This window comes from Protopterus annectens, chromosome 6.part0, assembly GCF_019279795.1.
Source record: "Protopterus annectens isolate FY-2018-M chromosome 6.part0, PAN1.0, whole genome shotgun sequence".
NCBI classification, from domain to species: Eukaryota; Metazoa; Chordata; order Ceratodontiformes; family Protopteridae; genus Protopterus; species Protopterus annectens.
Window position 1 is genome coordinate 703,839,534 of NC_056737.1, and position 18,476 is coordinate 703,858,009.

General features: G+C 38.0%; 1 protein-coding gene across 1 annotated transcript in view; it reads right to left on the minus strand.

Annotated features, from left to right (window-relative positions):
* The window catches only part of SYNE2 (spectrin repeat containing nuclear envelope protein 2), a 3,814,665-nt gene that overhangs the window by 827,638 nt on the left and 2,968,551 nt on the right, over nucleotides 1–18,476 (minus strand). The window contains exon 104 of the mRNA XM_044073561.1: nucleotides 6,136–6,291. Coding sequence (XP_043929496.1) covers nucleotides 6,136–6,291 — 156 coding nt within the window. The remainder of the gene's footprint in view (nucleotides 1–6,135; nucleotides 6,292–18,476) is intronic.

An 18,476-nucleotide genomic window follows, 5' to 3' on the forward strand; every position in this document is an offset into this window, starting at 1 on the left:
CCAAATTCTGCAACCACCTTCATGCTCACTTCTTTAAATGGGATCTCCATTTGACAGGTTAATCACATTAAACTTTGAGAACTAACCACAGATCAAAACGTGAAATATGACCTCCACATACAACAAATAAAAATAAATCAAAAACTGGGCTTGTTCTACTGAGCCAAAAACTGGACATGTTCTATTGAGCCAAAGCCTATGTCAGGGAATCCCTCAGAAAATGCATTGCAACTGCTTTATTTATCCCCAACCTCCTCTATGCTGCCTCCATTTTCACCAACCTTAAGCCTTCCAACTCTCTTCACTGGAACACACCTAAAATAAAATAGCCATATTCACATCCAACTCACATTCACACACCCATCACTACAAAGCTCTCAAACAATTAAGCTGGACGCCTTTGCCTTCACTGGACCTAGTATTTATTGCTTTTGCAACAATTAAGTTGGATCAAACTCCCTAACCTCCTTAAGCTCTATCAAGTAAAATAATATCATAAAATACTACACTTCTCATCAAGTGCCCATAAGTATTTTGACTTATGTTATGGCATTCTCCTTCACGAGCTCTTACAGATCCTCTAGTAAACCTCTTTCTAGTATCAGTTTTTCCAGTAACTCAAACACTGACACCCTATACTTTTCTCAAGTAGCCAAACTATGGAACTCTTATCCATTGTCTCTACAGGAAACTACAAACCCTCACCAATTCCAGTCATGACTAAAACACTACCTTCTCACAAAGTGGATTTGTTACTGTTCATTTCTAAATGGATGATCTCTCACACTCACCTCTAAAACTACTCTCTTCTTCTCTATTCTTCACTCAAAGTTGTATGGAAATAATCCCACAATCTCCATAAATATTAATTTACAAACATCCTCTTAATTCCGTTATGTCCTCCATCGCATGCCTTCTCTTTACTCAGCTCTTTCTTTCCCTTTTCTCCTGTGTCCTACTCAAACCCAGCTGCTTCCTCTATTACTGCCACCTCCACCACCACCTTCTCATTCTTCCTAAACCTATTCACCATTAATACTAATTAACATACTTTTGTTACCTCATTTGCTAGCTCACCAGGTGGACAATGCTTCTATTATATGCATAAATCTCCTTTAATTATACAATGACAGGTCATTGCTATTCAAAAACAAGCATGCTGATTGAATACACCAGCCAGTGTGTCCGCTGTAAATCACTCATATAACAACAGAAAAATGTCTGGCTGCTAAAGTATCACTGAGCAGCCAGACTTTTTTCTATTCATAAATGTTACAGAGACACATGTCTCAACTGTCCAGCTTTCACAGAATGTTCAATTTTCTGCTTCAAGTTTTTGATCTGTTCCTCATAAAGTTTATGATTTTCTGACAAATCACTGAGGAATGAAGTCACTAAATAATGAAACACATTTGAGTGTCAGACTTCATATACTATGGATGGTAACACAAACCTTGTTATTCTAGCAGCTTTCTAAGTTTGGAAGCATGAATTACCAACTGCAAAACCAGTACAAAAACAAAAGACGAAGGCATCAGGCTAGGAGCTGATGAAGTTTTAATGTTTTAAAATAAAAGTGCTAATGTTGAATCATTGAACTGTTTGGAATACATGTTTTGTGTGGTTCTATCCTGCTGCCTTTGTCTTTTATTTTTGTACCAGATTTCTAAGTTTATAAGAGCAACATTTGTAATTTGTCCTATTTGGGGCCTTTAACACCCATTCCTTAAGACTTTGTCCACATTTCTTGAACTAAGAGGTTGAGAGGTATGTATACAGAACAGAAAAAAACAGCTACGTTCTCCAAAACAAAAGAAATATTCTTGGTTTTCCTTATATTTCTCCTCTGTGTGCAGATTCTCAAAAAAAAAAAGAGCAATAGAGATACTTTTTTCTCTGTTGCTTTTATTGAACAGCAATGATGCACTGTGCAAGTGCAGGAATGTAAGTCCTATTACAAACCCAGTACATCAACAAAAGTGGAAGAAAACATAGGATATTTGGTCAAGAGATTTGATTTTTGTGACCATTGATGTAATAGAAGTTTTTCCCTCTATTCCTAAAGAGGAAGGGTTGGAACACTTTAGGAATAGTTGTTTAAGTGCACTTCATACCATCACAATCATATTAATCTTCTGGTTGAGTTAATGAACCTGGTATTAGATTTCAATTTTATATATTTCAAGGGGGAATACTATAGGCAAATTAAAGGAGTAGCAATGGGTGCTTCATGTGACCCAGTTTTTGCTAATTTAGTGTTGGCAAATTGGGAATTAACACATATTTTTAATGTTTTTTACTCCCAATATATTAAATTTATGTGAGATTTTTGGACAATGTTTTCATCCTATGGAATGATCCAGCAGCTATCATAGGGAAATTTTTAAGTTATTTAAATCAGTCATCCAATTTATTGCATTTTGCACACACTTTTAATAATACAGGTATTAATTATTTGGACACCTTTATGATATTAGTGGTTTTAAATCAAAACAATTTCGAAAACATACTTTTAGCAATGGTTATTTGAATTTTTCTAGCTGCCACTCATATAGTCAATAGAAAAGTGTCTTAAAAGGTCAATGTATAAGGGCAGCCAGGATGACCTCCCAATTTGAGGAGGCCAGTAAGGAAATTTCACACACAGGTCAATGATTTTAGGCAGGGGTTACCATTTATTTTTAGTTAATGACACTTGCAGCTATGTGAAGTCTCAATGGGGTCTAAAGTATAAACCTTTGTTAGGTTTACGTTTGTTAGAAGTAAAAAAGGATGAGAACAAAGATATTTACGATAAGGCCTTGGTGGTTCAATATGGTCACCATTCAGGAACTATTAAAGAAATTATAAATAAGAATTGGAACATTAGAAGAGGTAACCCAATGCTCCAGGACATAGTAGGTAATGAACCCACTTTCATATATAAAACAGACCCCAACCTTAAAGCTGCATTTGAAAAAAGTGACATTCAAAAAAATGTATTACGCAAGGGGAAGGGAACTTCTAAATGTGGGTGTTGTTCCCAATGCTCTTATATCTTGGAGGTGAGTGAGTTAATTTTGGCCAGTGAAGCTAAATCACAGTGTTTGCTGTATGTATTTGTGAATACAGAATATTTTTGAAGTCTCTTTTGCTGGCTCTTTGTGGTTTGTTTGCTGTATGTATTTGTGAATACAGAATATTTTTGAAGTCTCTTTTGCTGGCTCTTTGTGGTTTTTAGTGTTGTTCCCAATGCTCTTATATCTTGGAGGTGAGTGAGTTAATTTTGGCCAGTGAAGCTAAATCAGTTGTTAGGTTTGCAAAAAGTAACTGCCACACAAAGAATGTAGTTTATCTTTTAATTTATGGCAGTTGTCCTGCATTTTACATGGGTAAAACTGAAAGGTGTCTCAAGAACAGGATTTATGAGCAGCTACACTGTATAACTAATTGTGATGAAAAGAATGCATTATTTAGGCATTCTCTTACATACAAAAAATTCATAATTTTAATTCTGCTATTTTAGAAACAATTTACAGTGATCGAAGAGGGGATGATTTGAAAAATGAATTAGAAGAGAGGGAAGCTGTCTGGCAAGTAAGACTAAAAGCACAGACTTTCCCTGGGATTAATGAGAAAATTTGTTTGTAACCACTTTTACTTAAAGAATCTATGCAGTTCTAATGTAACTCCACCTACTACCAACCTTAACATTCTCCCTTTATTTGTTGGAATTTTCTTTAGAATTTGTTGCATTCAAATGATTTTTTGATTTGAAGGAATGGGCTTTAGAAGTGTTGTTGTTATAAAGTGCTTGTCACTTTAAAATGATTAATCATAACTTCTATTAAGTCAAGGATTTGCAGTATAAATTAAGTGCTGGTTTTGTCTTTGATTTAATTCTGATGAAGTCCTGATTTTGTAGGGGATGAAAACGCTCATTTTTTTATGTTGGTTTTTTAATGTTGTGTGACATGAAGAAATTATTTACTGCTTTTAAAGAAAAGCTTGTGAAATCATTAGTCCACCTATATGAGACTTTTTATTACTAGTCATTTTTGTGCTTATCGTAAACCACTTATTACTTCAAAAGTGGAAGAAAAGGAAACAATACAGAGGAAACTATGGCGCCATTATACAAAAACATTACTTAAGAAGGATAAGCAATTTCTTTCTTCAATAATGTCATTGTATAATTAGCAATAATCAACTTGTGTGTGTGTGGGTATATGAGGATTTACCCATGGTTGGCCTTGTTTAATCAATGGGCTTTGCCCTCATAATCAAACCAAACCAACCATGGGTAAATCCTCATATACCCACACACACACACACACCCACACACATTGGTAATTGCTTATTTATTCCTGTATTGTTTTAATTTTAAATCTTCTCATGCAATACTTTTCTGTTAATCTGCAATCACTTTCTTTTCTCTTATGTACAACTGTAGTCAATATTTAAGGTGGCTTGTATTCTATATTATTCTCCTGAAGGGTCTACATCCACAGTCCTGATCCCTCAGTCTTTCTTCCCCATGCCTCTGCTGAAAAGGGGCTTCACCCTGTTGGACTTTCCTGATAAACAAAGGCAAATAACTAAACATTGCATGGAATGGGCTTTGACATGATGCACGTTTCTCCTATGGCTGCCACATTATCAAATGCCCAAAGTGGGAAATTTTTTTGTCGAAATGGGAGATTTTGCAGGACAAAACATACCCATGGCCAGTGCAAAGGACAGAACTTCATTTTCTTTACAAAAATAAAAGCTTATTCTTGTAGCATTTCAGTTGTTTATGCCATTTTGTATAACATTCAGGCATTTCAGATACAAAATAAATGTTTAATGCAACTATTAAAAAAACTTGGGAAATATTTTTGATCCTAAAATCTCAGGACATTTGCCATTTTTTTTTGTCAACAGAATACAGCTGCCCAAACAGGGACTGTTCCTCGCAAAGAAGGACATGTGGTATACCTATTTTTTCCATATCTGGTTTAAGTTGACTGTAAGTGGGTGACAGCTCTGTACACTAGTCTGAGGTTGCAACATTTGAGTTATTTTCCTTATTTCATACATAAAGTGACCTTGGATGCAGTTATTTTATGTAGGAAGTGATGGGGGAACAGTACCCTGCATGGGGGATGTTGGGATATTTGTTCACCAAAGAAAATGCATTCTCTTAGTTTGAATGAAAGAATTCTCACTTTAGATAAGACCACTTTCAGTTTTAATGGGTTCCATTCATCTAAATGTTAGCAGAATGGGTGCAGCAGTGTTACAATCCTTGAAAAAAGACATATACAAATCTAAGCTGAAGATAAAAATAATACACAAATGAATGAGAACATTTTTTCTACACAAACATTTCCAATACAACTGCCCATTCTCTTCCTGAACCATAAAACACATTAGAAATAGCTAAGAAAGGAACAAGGAGAGAGGAAGCATTCTTTTTCAAAATGCCATACTGTGACTGTGTGTATGTGTATGTGTGTATGTGGATGCATGCATGTGTCTGGCAAATGTGGTGGGTGTGAAATGCTGATGGACTGAAGAAGATGTATCTAGCAGAAATCGACCTATCAACAGGAGAGATCATGTCTGGACATGTTTGTTTTCAGAAATTGCATTGAAGACTTTCAAATGAAACGCATTTTTTTGTCTTGTGCAATTAGATGCAGTAAAACATGATGTGTCTAATGCAGTCAAATTTTTTACCAATGAGAAACGTTTTCTGAAATCTTTGTACAAACTGCAAGAAAACTTTAAGTGGCAGCACTTTTAATGAAACAGATCTAGAGTGGCACACCAGTGCTAAACATTTTGGTTTATAAACATGGCCCTGCCAATCCTATTACAAAATTAAAATACTCAACTCAGTATCTTCTTTGTTTTCAGATGTAAACAGCAGATAACTGAGTTTATGCTTAACGGGCTACGTCTGTGTACATTAGTGGAAGAAAAACACAAACAAACAACATGAAGAATATGATAAGTAATAAATGGAAATGCTACGCACATATATTGTCTACAGCAAGAGTCATACTAATAAAACATTGCAAGTAACTTGCTTTTACCTACTTGTTTTCCTCTTATATTTGTAAAAAACAGAATCAGAATAATCCATTATTTGTATATCCCAAGCTTTACCTTGCACTCCATTATAGTATTCTTAGCTGCTATTAGACTGTCTGGCTTCTGCTGCACTTCCAAGTGGTCCTTCTGTACTTCAAACCATCTGCTTAATGGCTGTATTCTGTTTTCATTTTCTGTCCATATTTCCAAGTGATCTTCTAGGCTCTGAATCTGTGGCAGATATAAAGACAAAGATATAATGCAAGAAAAGCAAAATAGTTTGGTATTTGTTATGTAATCTAATAAAGGAACAACTATAAACAACCTGTCCTGCAATGACTTTCTTAACATGAGTTATTAACAAATCTAATGTACTCAAAATAGTCTGTTAGCCATTTCCAAACATACTCAAAGCTCAGAGAATAATCAAAAGGTTTTAACTAAAGTAGGACAGTATTATAATGGACCAGCAATACAGCATAGGGCCATGATTTGCCAAAAACATGTTTTCACCTTCAGAATGTCCTGTCACTAGGATTCAGCAATTTCATATTAACACATATTTTTTTTACAGCACCAAGTGTAAATGTACTGCTGTAAAAAAAAGTCTAAATTTGTATCACCTGTAGACCTATGAATCAGAAAGTACAGATCTGGGTAAATATACTTACCATAACAGCAGACATTTCAGAAATACTTGATGTAATAGAAAATCATAAGACTGGCATTACTTACTTTACAAAGACTCTGTCAGACAGAAAATGGAAAGAAGTGGTTTCTACCCTTTTTGTATACATCTCCAAAGTCATTTCAGCACGCAGTGATGTAAGTAGACATGCTCCACTCTTGTATTTAACACTGATGCATGTTTTCTTCACTTCTTGAGGCATAATTTCCCTATAGGGAATGATGGAAGCAGTAGGCAATAGACCTTCCTTTATATAACGAAACAAACATAAAACAATAAACAGTGTCCCAGAGGTAAGTGTCTACTATACACACAAAAAATGATAACAGTAAGGGATAGAAATACTTGTATTGGATGAAAGACTGTGTAAAACTATAAACTAGGTGGAAAAAATATGTTAACTGCAAATGACTATACCAGAATACTGAATAATAATATTATGGGTAGAAAAATCAAATCCAATAACAGCAGTAAGAGAATGGCTTACCTACAAGCAGTAATTTATTGAAGGAAAGGAAGCTAGAGCTATATGGGAACAAAACTATTCTTGGTCAAAAACAAAGTGAAAAACCAAAGTACATACAGTATGACAGAAAATGTTCATATGATAGTAGTAAGTAAAAATAGATAGAAAAGATAATGAAAATTATCCAAGTTGAAAATCACTACATAAAAAAAGACACAGACGTTTATACGTATTCATGCTATCAGTCGACCTCCTGAATATCGAGTGCCATAACATCAGCCTCTTGAATGTTGAGTGTTATAGCTCAGACTGTCAGAAGGTTGAACTCTATATAAAAAAAAAAAAAAAAAAAATTTTTTGGGGGGAGCAGGGGGCAAGCACATTTGCCTCGTCAAACCCCCTGCTAATTACACATACTAACTCCAAAATTGCACTACAAAAGGAAAGGGACAATTCCCTAATCACCACTGCATTGTGATCACACAATGTAGGCTCCTTGTTATTCCTATATGTTGACATTTCTGACGTCCATATATAGGGTTTTTTTGTTCTGAAAGTCTACATCTATGTGCAATGACCTATATCATGAACCCCTACATGTAAAAAAATATACATATGTGTATGTGCGTGTGTACATACATATATATATATATATATATATATATATATATATATATATATATATATATATATATATATATATACACATACATATACACACACACACACACACACACACACACACACACACACACACACACACACACACACACACACACTGGGCTACCTTGCATTACCAAAATAACACTTTACCGAACCTTAAAATTGCAAGACAACTACACTGAAAATATACTTTAAAGAACGGTCATACATCACCAGAATTTTAATCTGGGAAAGGAAGCAACTGGCCAACATTACAAAGCAAACACACTGAAGCATATCAAACACACCCAGGCATTTGCTTCACCCCCCCAGCAAAATATACCAACTCCAATATCGCACTATAGTGGGGAAAAGGGCAAATTTCTCCATGTTGGTCAACTGCCTCCATTCCTGGATTAAAATTCCGGTGATGTAGCCATTCATTAAAGCAGGTTTTCAGCATAGTCTTCTCATCATTTTAATGTTTGATAAAGTGTAATTTCAGTAATGCAAAGTAGACACACACACACACACACATATGTATATGTATATGTATATATATATATATATATATATATATATATATATATATATATATATATACACACACACACATATATATATATATATATATATATATATATATATATATATATATATATATATATATATATATATATACACACACACACACACACACATACATACGTACATACATGTTTAGCATTGTCGCCTGACAGCAAGAGGTTCCTCAGTTTGATTGTTGGCTGAGGCACCTTCTGTGTGGAGTCTGCATGTCCTCCCTGTGTTTATAGGTTCATAGGTAGGCACTAGGCTATCTGCCTAAAGGCATTTATAAGCCTAGCCAGAATGTGTTGGCTTACACCACCCCCTTAGATTAGTTCCCTGTGTCTCTGTCCAGCAGAGCCACTGAAGTGACCCCCCCCGGGGTATACTTTTTGTTCCCCATCCACTCATCAAGGTTTCTCTTGAAGCGGGTTAGTGAGGAGCTCTGCCTAATGTAGACTGGAATCTTGTTCCAGAGCATATGAAGTATCTGGGACAGGAATCTATCCTTCCAGCACATCCTATTTATTGTTGTGGTGAGGTTTAGATCCTTAGAGCGTGTGGCTCGAGGGAGTATGTTTTTCTTTAGGTGAAGCATGTTCATCAAGTCTGGGTTGGACATGGCCTTGTATGTCATGCAGGGATCACCTCTGACTAGGCGGTATGCAACCGAGTACAGCTGGAGTTTCTTCAGTCAAGCTGCTTAGGGCATCTGTTTGAGGCCAGTGATCCTCTTGGTGAGGTACTTTTGTGGTCTTTCCAGCTGTTGTAGGTGTCTTGTAAGGTACATCCCAAATGGGGCGTTGTACTCAATGATGGGTCTGATGAGTGATGCGTAGAGGGGCACAATGACTTCTTTTGATCTGGATGCAAACCCTTTTGAGATTAGGTGGGCCACATAGAAGGATTTTCTAACCACTTTGGCAATGTGGCAATGGAACGCATTATCATGAAACTTATAAACAAAGACATTGGCAACCTTCAAACACTGGACCCCACCCAGTTTGGGTTCGTGAAGGCCGATCTTGTCTCCTGAACCTGACTGACATCTTTGAATCAGTCTCCAGAGCTGTGGACAAGGGTAAGGCTGTCCACACAGCCTATGCGGACCTCTCCAAGGCCTTCGACATCATCCCCCAGTCTGGAATCATAGATAAACTTACTAAGCTGGGCATAAATCCCTACTTCACTCGATGGGTTGCCAAATGGCTTACTTACAGAACCCAGACTGTAAATGTAGCCGACTCCAAATCCAGCTCCAGAGAAGTGACAAGTGGAGTAGCTCAGGGTTCAGTCCTGGGACCTCTCTTGTTTGGCATCTACTTCTACTAAGGGACTCTGGCTAACAAAGTTCGGAAATGACTGCAAACTGGGAGCCATTATTGAATCCCCAAATGATGTGTATATTCTACAAAAGCGCCTTACAGAAACAGATTCTTGGTTCTAGAGCCATGGGCTCAAGCTTAATGCAAAGAAATGCATAGTTATCCCCTTTGGGAAAAAACATGTACCCATGAATTACCACATAGTTGGCAGTGCATTAAACACCGAAAGTGTAATCAGAGACGTAGGGACACAGGTGGACAGTGGTCTCACCTTCGATAACCACATCGCCACAACAGTCAGGAAATCCTTCTATGTGGCACACCTCATCACTAAGGGCTTTTCATCCAGAAAAAAGGAGGTCATTGTCCCACTGTACTCATCCCTCATTAGACCCATTATTCAGTAAAATGCCCCATTTGGTATGTACCTCACAAGACATCTGCAACAGCTGGAAAGGATGCAGAAATACTTCATTAAAAGAATCACAGGCCTAAAGCAGATGCCCTATGCTGACCATCTAAAAAAACTTCAGCTATACTCTGTGGCATATCGTCTACTCAGAGGTGATCTCTGCTTAACATACAAGGCCATGTCAAACCCTGAGCTGTTGGACATGCTCCACTTAAAGAAATCCCAATCCCTCAGAGCCACACGCTCCAGAATCTAAACCTTGTCATCGCAATGAACAAAACATGCTGGAGGAATAGGTTCCTGACCCAGAGACTCCCCATACTCTGGAATAGACTGTCCATACATGTCAAGCAGAGCGCCTCCTTGGCCCTCTTCAAAAGGAACCTTGACGATTGTATGGGAGATAGGAAATTCACCCCAGCGATCACGTCAGTCACCCTGCTAGACAGGGGTCCAGGGAAGTAAATATTGTGGGAAGAAATATCCAGGGAATTGTTACGGCTAGGCTTGTACAGGCCCTAGGGCCGATAGCCTAGTACCAACCTATGAACCTATAAGGAACATCCTGAAGAAAATATAGTAACTATATGCTAGAGGGACAAATTGTCTACAACTTCACATATAGTCACAGTCTAAGGAAAACATTTCATGTAAAAATACTTACATTAAAGGGAATATCTAGAGTCCATTTTATCATTATAAACCAGCTTGTACATCAATACAGACAAAAAAAAACAATTAAAATGATAAAAAAATGAAGGAAAAACCAACAGAAAGCAGCTTACTGATTAAAAAAGTGCCATTACTAAAAACTAATAGCCTGAAATAAGACCTTTAGGTTCCATATTACCAAATGCCAATGGACAGCTGTGAAATGACCAACAAATAATCAGTTTGGGAAAGCTGTTCTTTCCAAAGTTATGAGAAAACAAAGTGATGAAGAAGGCAGGAAATTAAGTATTTCCAAGACACCAGAAACATGGTTTCATTAGAGTTGTGAACCACAGACAGGCAACTCAAAAATATAACTGTCAACTGACAGCTGTCAATCAGAAAGTTAACAGACCCTTAAAATGCTTAATGTCTGCAGAAGCTAAAGAATAAAAAAAACAAAACAGAACTTTCCTCACCAGAAGCACTCTTTCACTAGACAGTCATACTTTTCAGTCACCAACTGCAATGGTCCAAAGGCTGATGCCCAAAATCATTACATCTCACAACAGATCTGCAGCAGCCTACCTGGATGATGTGGCAATAGTTTATGAGAACTGGAAAAGTCATCTCCCTGAAATCCAAGACATTTAAAATACTCTGGATCAAGCTAAATTGACTGCTAACCTGGGTAAGTGTAAGTCAAGCATGACAGAAGCCTGCTGTTTGGACTGTGTAACTGGGTGAGGGTTAGTGAAACTACAAACTGAAAAAAAAAAGCTGAAGCTACGCAAAACTGACCCATGCCAACTACCACTTATTTTATTTATTTCTTAATTTATTTTTTTGTTAAGACTGGCTAGCTATTATCTTAAGCTTATGCCAAACTTCACAAGCACTGTTTGCCCCTTGATTGACCTGACCAAGGGTGAGACTCCAATGAAAGATTTTATTAAACACTAATTTCATATATATTTAGTAATGAAACTTGCACATAAATTAATAGAAAAGAAAACAAACTATTACAAACATTTTCATTTACTTGCATTATATGTTTTCCTTTTTAGCAATTATCATTCAGTCTAGCCTTACATAAATCACTCAAGTCCTGCCTTCCTTGAAATGTCATCCTTTTTCCTGCACTTTATTCTGCATGCATTGTTTCCTCAAATTTCATTTACTTCTGTGTGGTTTGTTCCTTTCTTTTTCTAAAGATCTTACCCGCTAATGCTTTCATCTCCTTTACAATGTTCAATAATTGACTTAAAGTTGGTTTAGAGTTTGATTTTTATTTTCCAGTAATTACTTTTTTGCCAGCCAATAACATTAGACATAGTTTGTCTATGTCTAGGTGATTCAGTTTCTATATCCATTCTGAAAAGAATAATTTACTTAGCTAAAACACTTTGCTCCCCAACAGTTCTGATAAAAGTATCCTGTAGGGATTTTTAAATTCTGCCAACTCGTTATATTCTCAAAAAACATGTTCCCAATTACCCCTCTCTTTCCAATCAAATCTTCAGCATTCGCAATCTACTAGATGAAATTTTTTCTGAAGTCTGCTCTGGGTATAAAAATAACCATTCAAACACTTCCATGCAAAAATCCTAGACTTGCTCGCCTTTTTTTTTTTTTTTTTTTAATACTGGGAGGTATCAAATGTCCCCCATTGTTTCTTTGTATATTGCCTTTTTATTCCTACTTCCCAGTTTTTTCTAACCTCTTTGAATTAATTCTTAGAATTATGCATTATTTTACATGCCCTAGTAATGTTCATTTTTTTAAGGACAGCTTCTGTTTTAGGCTCAACAAAAATCCTGCTCTTTCACTTAGCCCTACCCACCCCTTTTGTACTGTCTATACTCTACTATCAGTCTCTGGTAGGGAAGGCAGTTTCCAACCCACAGTCCAAACTTCTGCTTGGCCTCATTCCACTCTATTATCCTCCCCTATCTAGAAATTAAAAAAACTTGGTTAACTTCCACTTGGACCTGTCCTTGTACCAAAATTTCATCTCCATCCATCCTATTTCTAAATTATATCAACCCTAGTTTCTCCATCTCTTCCTCTAACTCCTTTAACAATTACCCTATCTATAGTCTTAAACTAATATTTGACTGTTGTTATATACTGCTGATGTATTTATTTGCAACCTTCATTACTTATGTTTTCTATTTACACATATACATTTTTGTAATTGTTTTGTATATGCATTCAAGAATGTTCATGGCAAGTTGAGTTTTTGTTGCCTCTGTTGTATTAACTGTGAGGCTTTTCTCCATGGCCCTCCATTGAAAATATGCTTTCATCTCAATCGGACCATTCCCTGTCCATAATACTCCCAATACATTTGGCTCATTTGTTATTTTTCTCCAATAATTTCTAGCCCCATCTTGCCTATTTTTTATGCACCTACTTATAGTCATCCCTACTTGTTCATAGGATGTTACTACGCTATTGACCAGAGGGTCTGTACAAGCCTAGCTGTTAAATCCCAATATAATACTAGATGACATATATCGTCTATGCCCAAGGTTTTTCTAGCAAGGCCTAACCATGTCCAGGAAAGAAGTCGGGGCAATCCCTGGCAGAAATTTATGGTTTCTCATCCAGTTGTCCACATTGCTCTTATTAACAGGGTCATGGAGGTGCTCTAGTTGATATGGATTGGAATCCTATTCTAGAGGAGTGGCAACCTCTGAGAGATATATCTGTCTCTCCAGTTGGTCCTGTTTATGTTGCAGGCTAGATTGAGGTCCCTGGAACGGGTAACTCTAGTCCCATTTGACTTACAGATGTGCAGCATTTCCATTAGATTTGTGTCAGAGATAGCCCTGTAAACCAGACATAAGTCACCTCTAAGTAGTCTATATGCTACTAAGTACAGTGACAGCAACTTCAGTCTGTCCGTATAAGACGTGCTAGAGACCCTGAATTTTCTTAGAAATCTCTGATGTCTCTCAAGTTACTGCAGGTGTCTGGTACAGTACATACCAAAGGGAGCATTATATTCAACAATAGGCTTGATGAGGAACAAGTACAGGGGGATAATAACCTCTTTTGCTCTTGAGGGGATGCCTTTGCTAATCAGTAAACACATGGGGTCTGTGATGACCTTGCCCTGGCCCAGCAATCAAGGAGCCTCAATCCTCACCACTAACACCAAGGAGGTCATCTCCAAGAAGAGGGGAAAGGATAACTAATACACACAGTAAAGTACAATTTCCCTTAAGTGCACACAGAGATCACAGTCAATCTGGGTCTGGTTTCCTCCTTGCTCACCAGGTCCCCAATAAGACTCCCCACTGGCACAGCTATAGGGTCCAGGTCCCAGCCTAGCTGGGCAAGCTAAAACCTCCAGTACCCTCTCTGTCCAACCAGTGCTTCGTCTCCCTGCCCAAGTAGCTGACACAACACACACACACTTTGGGATAAGTATTTACACAACTTCACAGACACTCCTTGAAAAGGCTGACACAGATTCGTCAGCTGTGCCCCTTTACCCAGACCATACGGTAGTAATCCCTGCCACCACCCAGCTAATAATATCAGCTACTAAAAGGCCCTTAAAAGGGTGTCCAATTATTACTTGGCAATATTATTATCCAATTGGTAATGTGATTATTCAGTCTAGGCTTATTGGAAGGGCTTAGACAGAAAACTCTATAAATTTATAATGTACTCTAAAGCATAATTTATCTCTACATAAACCAGCCACAGGTAGAAGGTTTTAAAAATATTTAATAATAAATTATCACACCACAGATATATCTAAGAGTTCAGAGATCACACAGAAACTTAAAATAATACAGTAGGACTGGTCTGATTTCAAAGAAAAATACCTAATTAATTTTTATTAGCTTTAACTATTCCTACAAGAAATCACAGTGCTAGAAACTTACATGTGAGCTTAGGCAGAGTGCTGAGTTAGATATCCAAGATCAAAATGCTCCCAGTCTCTCACTGAACAATAGTTTTTTAAACACTAACCATCAGCTCTTCTGAGGCCCTCCCAAATTACATCATTTTGACACTAAGGTTTTCCCAGTATTCATATTGTATCATCTTAACACCTGGTCTGAGTTCTCAGGCCACAAACTGCATTATTTAGCAATCTAACACCTGCTCAGAAACTTATAACAATACTAGGCATTTCACATATACACTCTAGCAGAAAGCAGAGCAATAAAGCACCATCCACATGTAAATTCTGGTCATAAACTTTAGCCTTAAAACAATGGGCATGAAACCTTCATCCAGACGCACTGGAGCCAAATTCTAACATGAAAGGGTCACAACATGCTTCACTGGGCCAGTAGAGTGCAATGTTGTCACATATTTTGCAGTTCCACATTTCACAGTATTCTTTTACACTCAAGAAAACATGCCTGTATTTTACATTTATTTACAAATAATACAATTATATATCAAATTCAGTTTGACTAGGCTGGCAGCCTTTGCCCATCTCTCCCCAATCGTCACAGGGTCTATATTACGTTATCGAATACACATGTATTCGAAAACATAATCATCAACCCGTAAATGTCAAAAACGTCAAATGTTGAACATTTCAATGGAGATCTCCGTACAGTGCAGAAATGGAAGTTTTCCATTGTCTGCACTGTATGGCGATCTCAGAGTTGGTATATTTAAGTAGCGGGGGTGGGGGTTGCAGCCCCCCATGAGGGGGGTGCAGGGGGGGTTTCCCCCCTGCTTATAGTGTTTAAATGGTTTGCTTGGGTGGGTTTTTGTATTTTTTTAGTTGTTCGACATTTGACGGTTTCGACATTTAGGGGTCGATGATTACGTTTTCAAATACATGAGTATTTGATAATGTAATATAGACCCAACACATAGTGGTCAAAGCTGAGGTCACAGTCAACTTGGGTTCCCAGGTCTCTCACCACTGAATTGGTATTTAGGGTATTATTGTTTATTTTCTAAACAGCAGGGACATTGTTTTTACCGTAGGGAATGATGATGCAATTTTTAGCATTTAGTTTAAGACCATGGCTTTGTCACCAGTCACTGGTCTGTGTAAGCCCCTTTTGAAGTATGCTGATATTGCTAGGGGACTCAGTGATAGCATCTAATTTGCAGTCATCCTCAAACTTGGTTAACCACAGCCCCTCTGTTTTGGCCTGGACTTCTGAAAAGCATATACGAAACGAGAAGGGGCCCAACACTGCCACATGTGAGACCCCACTGGTGACAGGTCGGTTAGTAGAGGTAAAGTCTTCCACTTTGACTGAGTGTTGTTGATCTGTGAGCCAGTTTGCAACCCTCCTGACAACATAGGGGTTCATATTCAACTGGGTTAGTTTGTCAATGATGCCTGAATGTGGGATAGTGTCGAAGGCCTTGGTCAAGTTAAGATAGGCTGTGTGCATGGCTTTGCCCTCATCTATGGCTCTGGTGACATTCTCAAAGAAGTCCACCAGGTTTAGCAGGCATGACCTGCTCTTAGCAAAACCAAACTGGGATGGGATGTAGGGTTTGGAGGTCACCTATATCATCACTTATGAGGTCCATGATGATTTCTTTCATTGTCTAACAGATGAGGCTGGTTAAACTTATGGGTCTATAGTTACCCAAGTCTGTTGCCAATTTGCCCTTGTGGAAGGGAATAACAGTCACTATTTTCCATTCAGTGGGGACAAAGCCAATACTCAGAGTGTGGTTGAACAGAGTGCCTAATGGAGCAGCTAGCTCTTGTTTTAGAACATTAAGAATGCAGCCCGGAATGCCATCTGGTCCCATAGAGGCTGTGTTCTTAGCCTTGGAGACAGCATTGATGACCTGCTCTTTGGAGATGCAGGGAGGAGAAGATGAGGAAGACATGGTTTGCGGTATGCTCGGGGGAATAGGTGGTGAAATTTTTGCCAAACCTGTCTGTTAGCAGGTTTGCAAATTCTGCAGGGTCAGTTTGTGTGTAACACCATCCACAATTAGTTCAGCACACATCTGAGTCCTACCTTTTAGGTTGTAGATGTAGTTGAAGAAAGGCTTATGGTTATCCTTGGCTATCGTTGCTAAATTTTTCTCACAGTTGTTCTTTGAAAATTTTATGAGTTGTCTTGTTTGCTTGTGTAGGTTGAGGAGGGTGTTCTTCCAGTTCTGGGATCTCACGTTTGTATTTTTAGACAGCAGCTTTTTTCACTTATTGTACAATTTATTAATGCTAGACGTCCACCAGGATGGTTTGTTTTTTTCTTGTGGATCCTGCTTTAATCCTCTCTGGCATGGCTGTGTCTATACAATTGTGTAGATGTTTATACAGGTACCACTGTATACCTTAGTATAGCCATCAATGCTATCTTTGGAAACTGGAAGTTGATTACACCTTCCCGTAGGAGGATACAGTTAGCTTTGGTGAGGTTTTTGTTAGCCTGACTTCTTCTTTGGGGAGTTTTGGTGCCATTGCTACATCAAAAATGACTTGAAGTCAGACTTAACCAGTTTGGGTTGTACACTTGAGGCATTGCATCAGTCACTAATATTGTTGAGGACCAGGTCTAGAACATCAGAGCCCATTGTGGTATGGTGCACTATTTGTTCCAGGGCATTTGATTTAACAAAGTCCAGGAACTTTTGTGCAAGTGAGTTTTGGCTCATATAACCTTATCAATTAATGGAAGGATAGTTGAAGTCACCCATGAGTAGGGTGTTAGGTTGTACCTCAGTTGTCCCAAGTAGGTCTAAATAAGCTGTGTGGGCATCTTGGTTCATGGAAGGGGACCTGTAACTGATGAGATGACCTGAAGGGGGGTCTTGCCCATGGTAATTAGGACTTGGTTTAACTCCATAGAGTTTTCTTGTCTAACCAGTTTAGAGGTGTAATTATCTTTAATGAAGTTAGAAACTCCACCTCTTTTGGTTCTCACACCTTCAGTTTGCAGTCTAAAGTATGGAAGGCATTGCAGCCTTGCAGGGCCAGGGTACTTTCTACGGCTTTTAGCCAGGTTTCTGTGACTGCACAGACATCAACATATTCCAAGGAGAGGAGTGCTTCCAGAGAGTGCAGTTTATGATTTAAACTCCTAGCATTTAGCAGCATGATCCTTAGTTTCTTTGTGTTTGATATATTCATGTTGGGAATTCTGTTGTTGTGACCTTACCTAAAAAGGCATCATGAGGGAGGCAAGTGCCTTAACCAGCAACTGAAAGCCTAGAAGTGCCAGCTGAAGACCAGGTCTATCTACCATGTCATCCCAGGCTGACAGGAACTGGATCTTCTTAGAATGACACCAGAAACTAAGCCAATTATTGAAGTTAATCATTTTCTGTTTATATTGTGGTATCATCCTAGGCGATGGTAAAATGCTTCTCTAAGTTAGAGACATACCCACCTGGGACACATTCAGAGAGCTCAATCATGTCTCTCTTCAAATAGTCCCAGAAAGGTATGTCTCAAGTCATTCATACCAATAAGAACTATGATGGAGTCATATGATACTTATTGTTGAGAGACTTGAGTGTATGTGTGATCTGGTGAATCCTTGCACCAGAGAGGCAGCTGACTGTAACCTTCTCCTTCTTCAACCTAGTGTCCATATGTCTCACTACACAGTCACCTATAAATAAAACATTTGGAATAGTTGTCCATTGCCTTAAGGGCTTATTTGGTGAGACATAGGTGCTAGTGTTTTTATGCGTATTGGATGC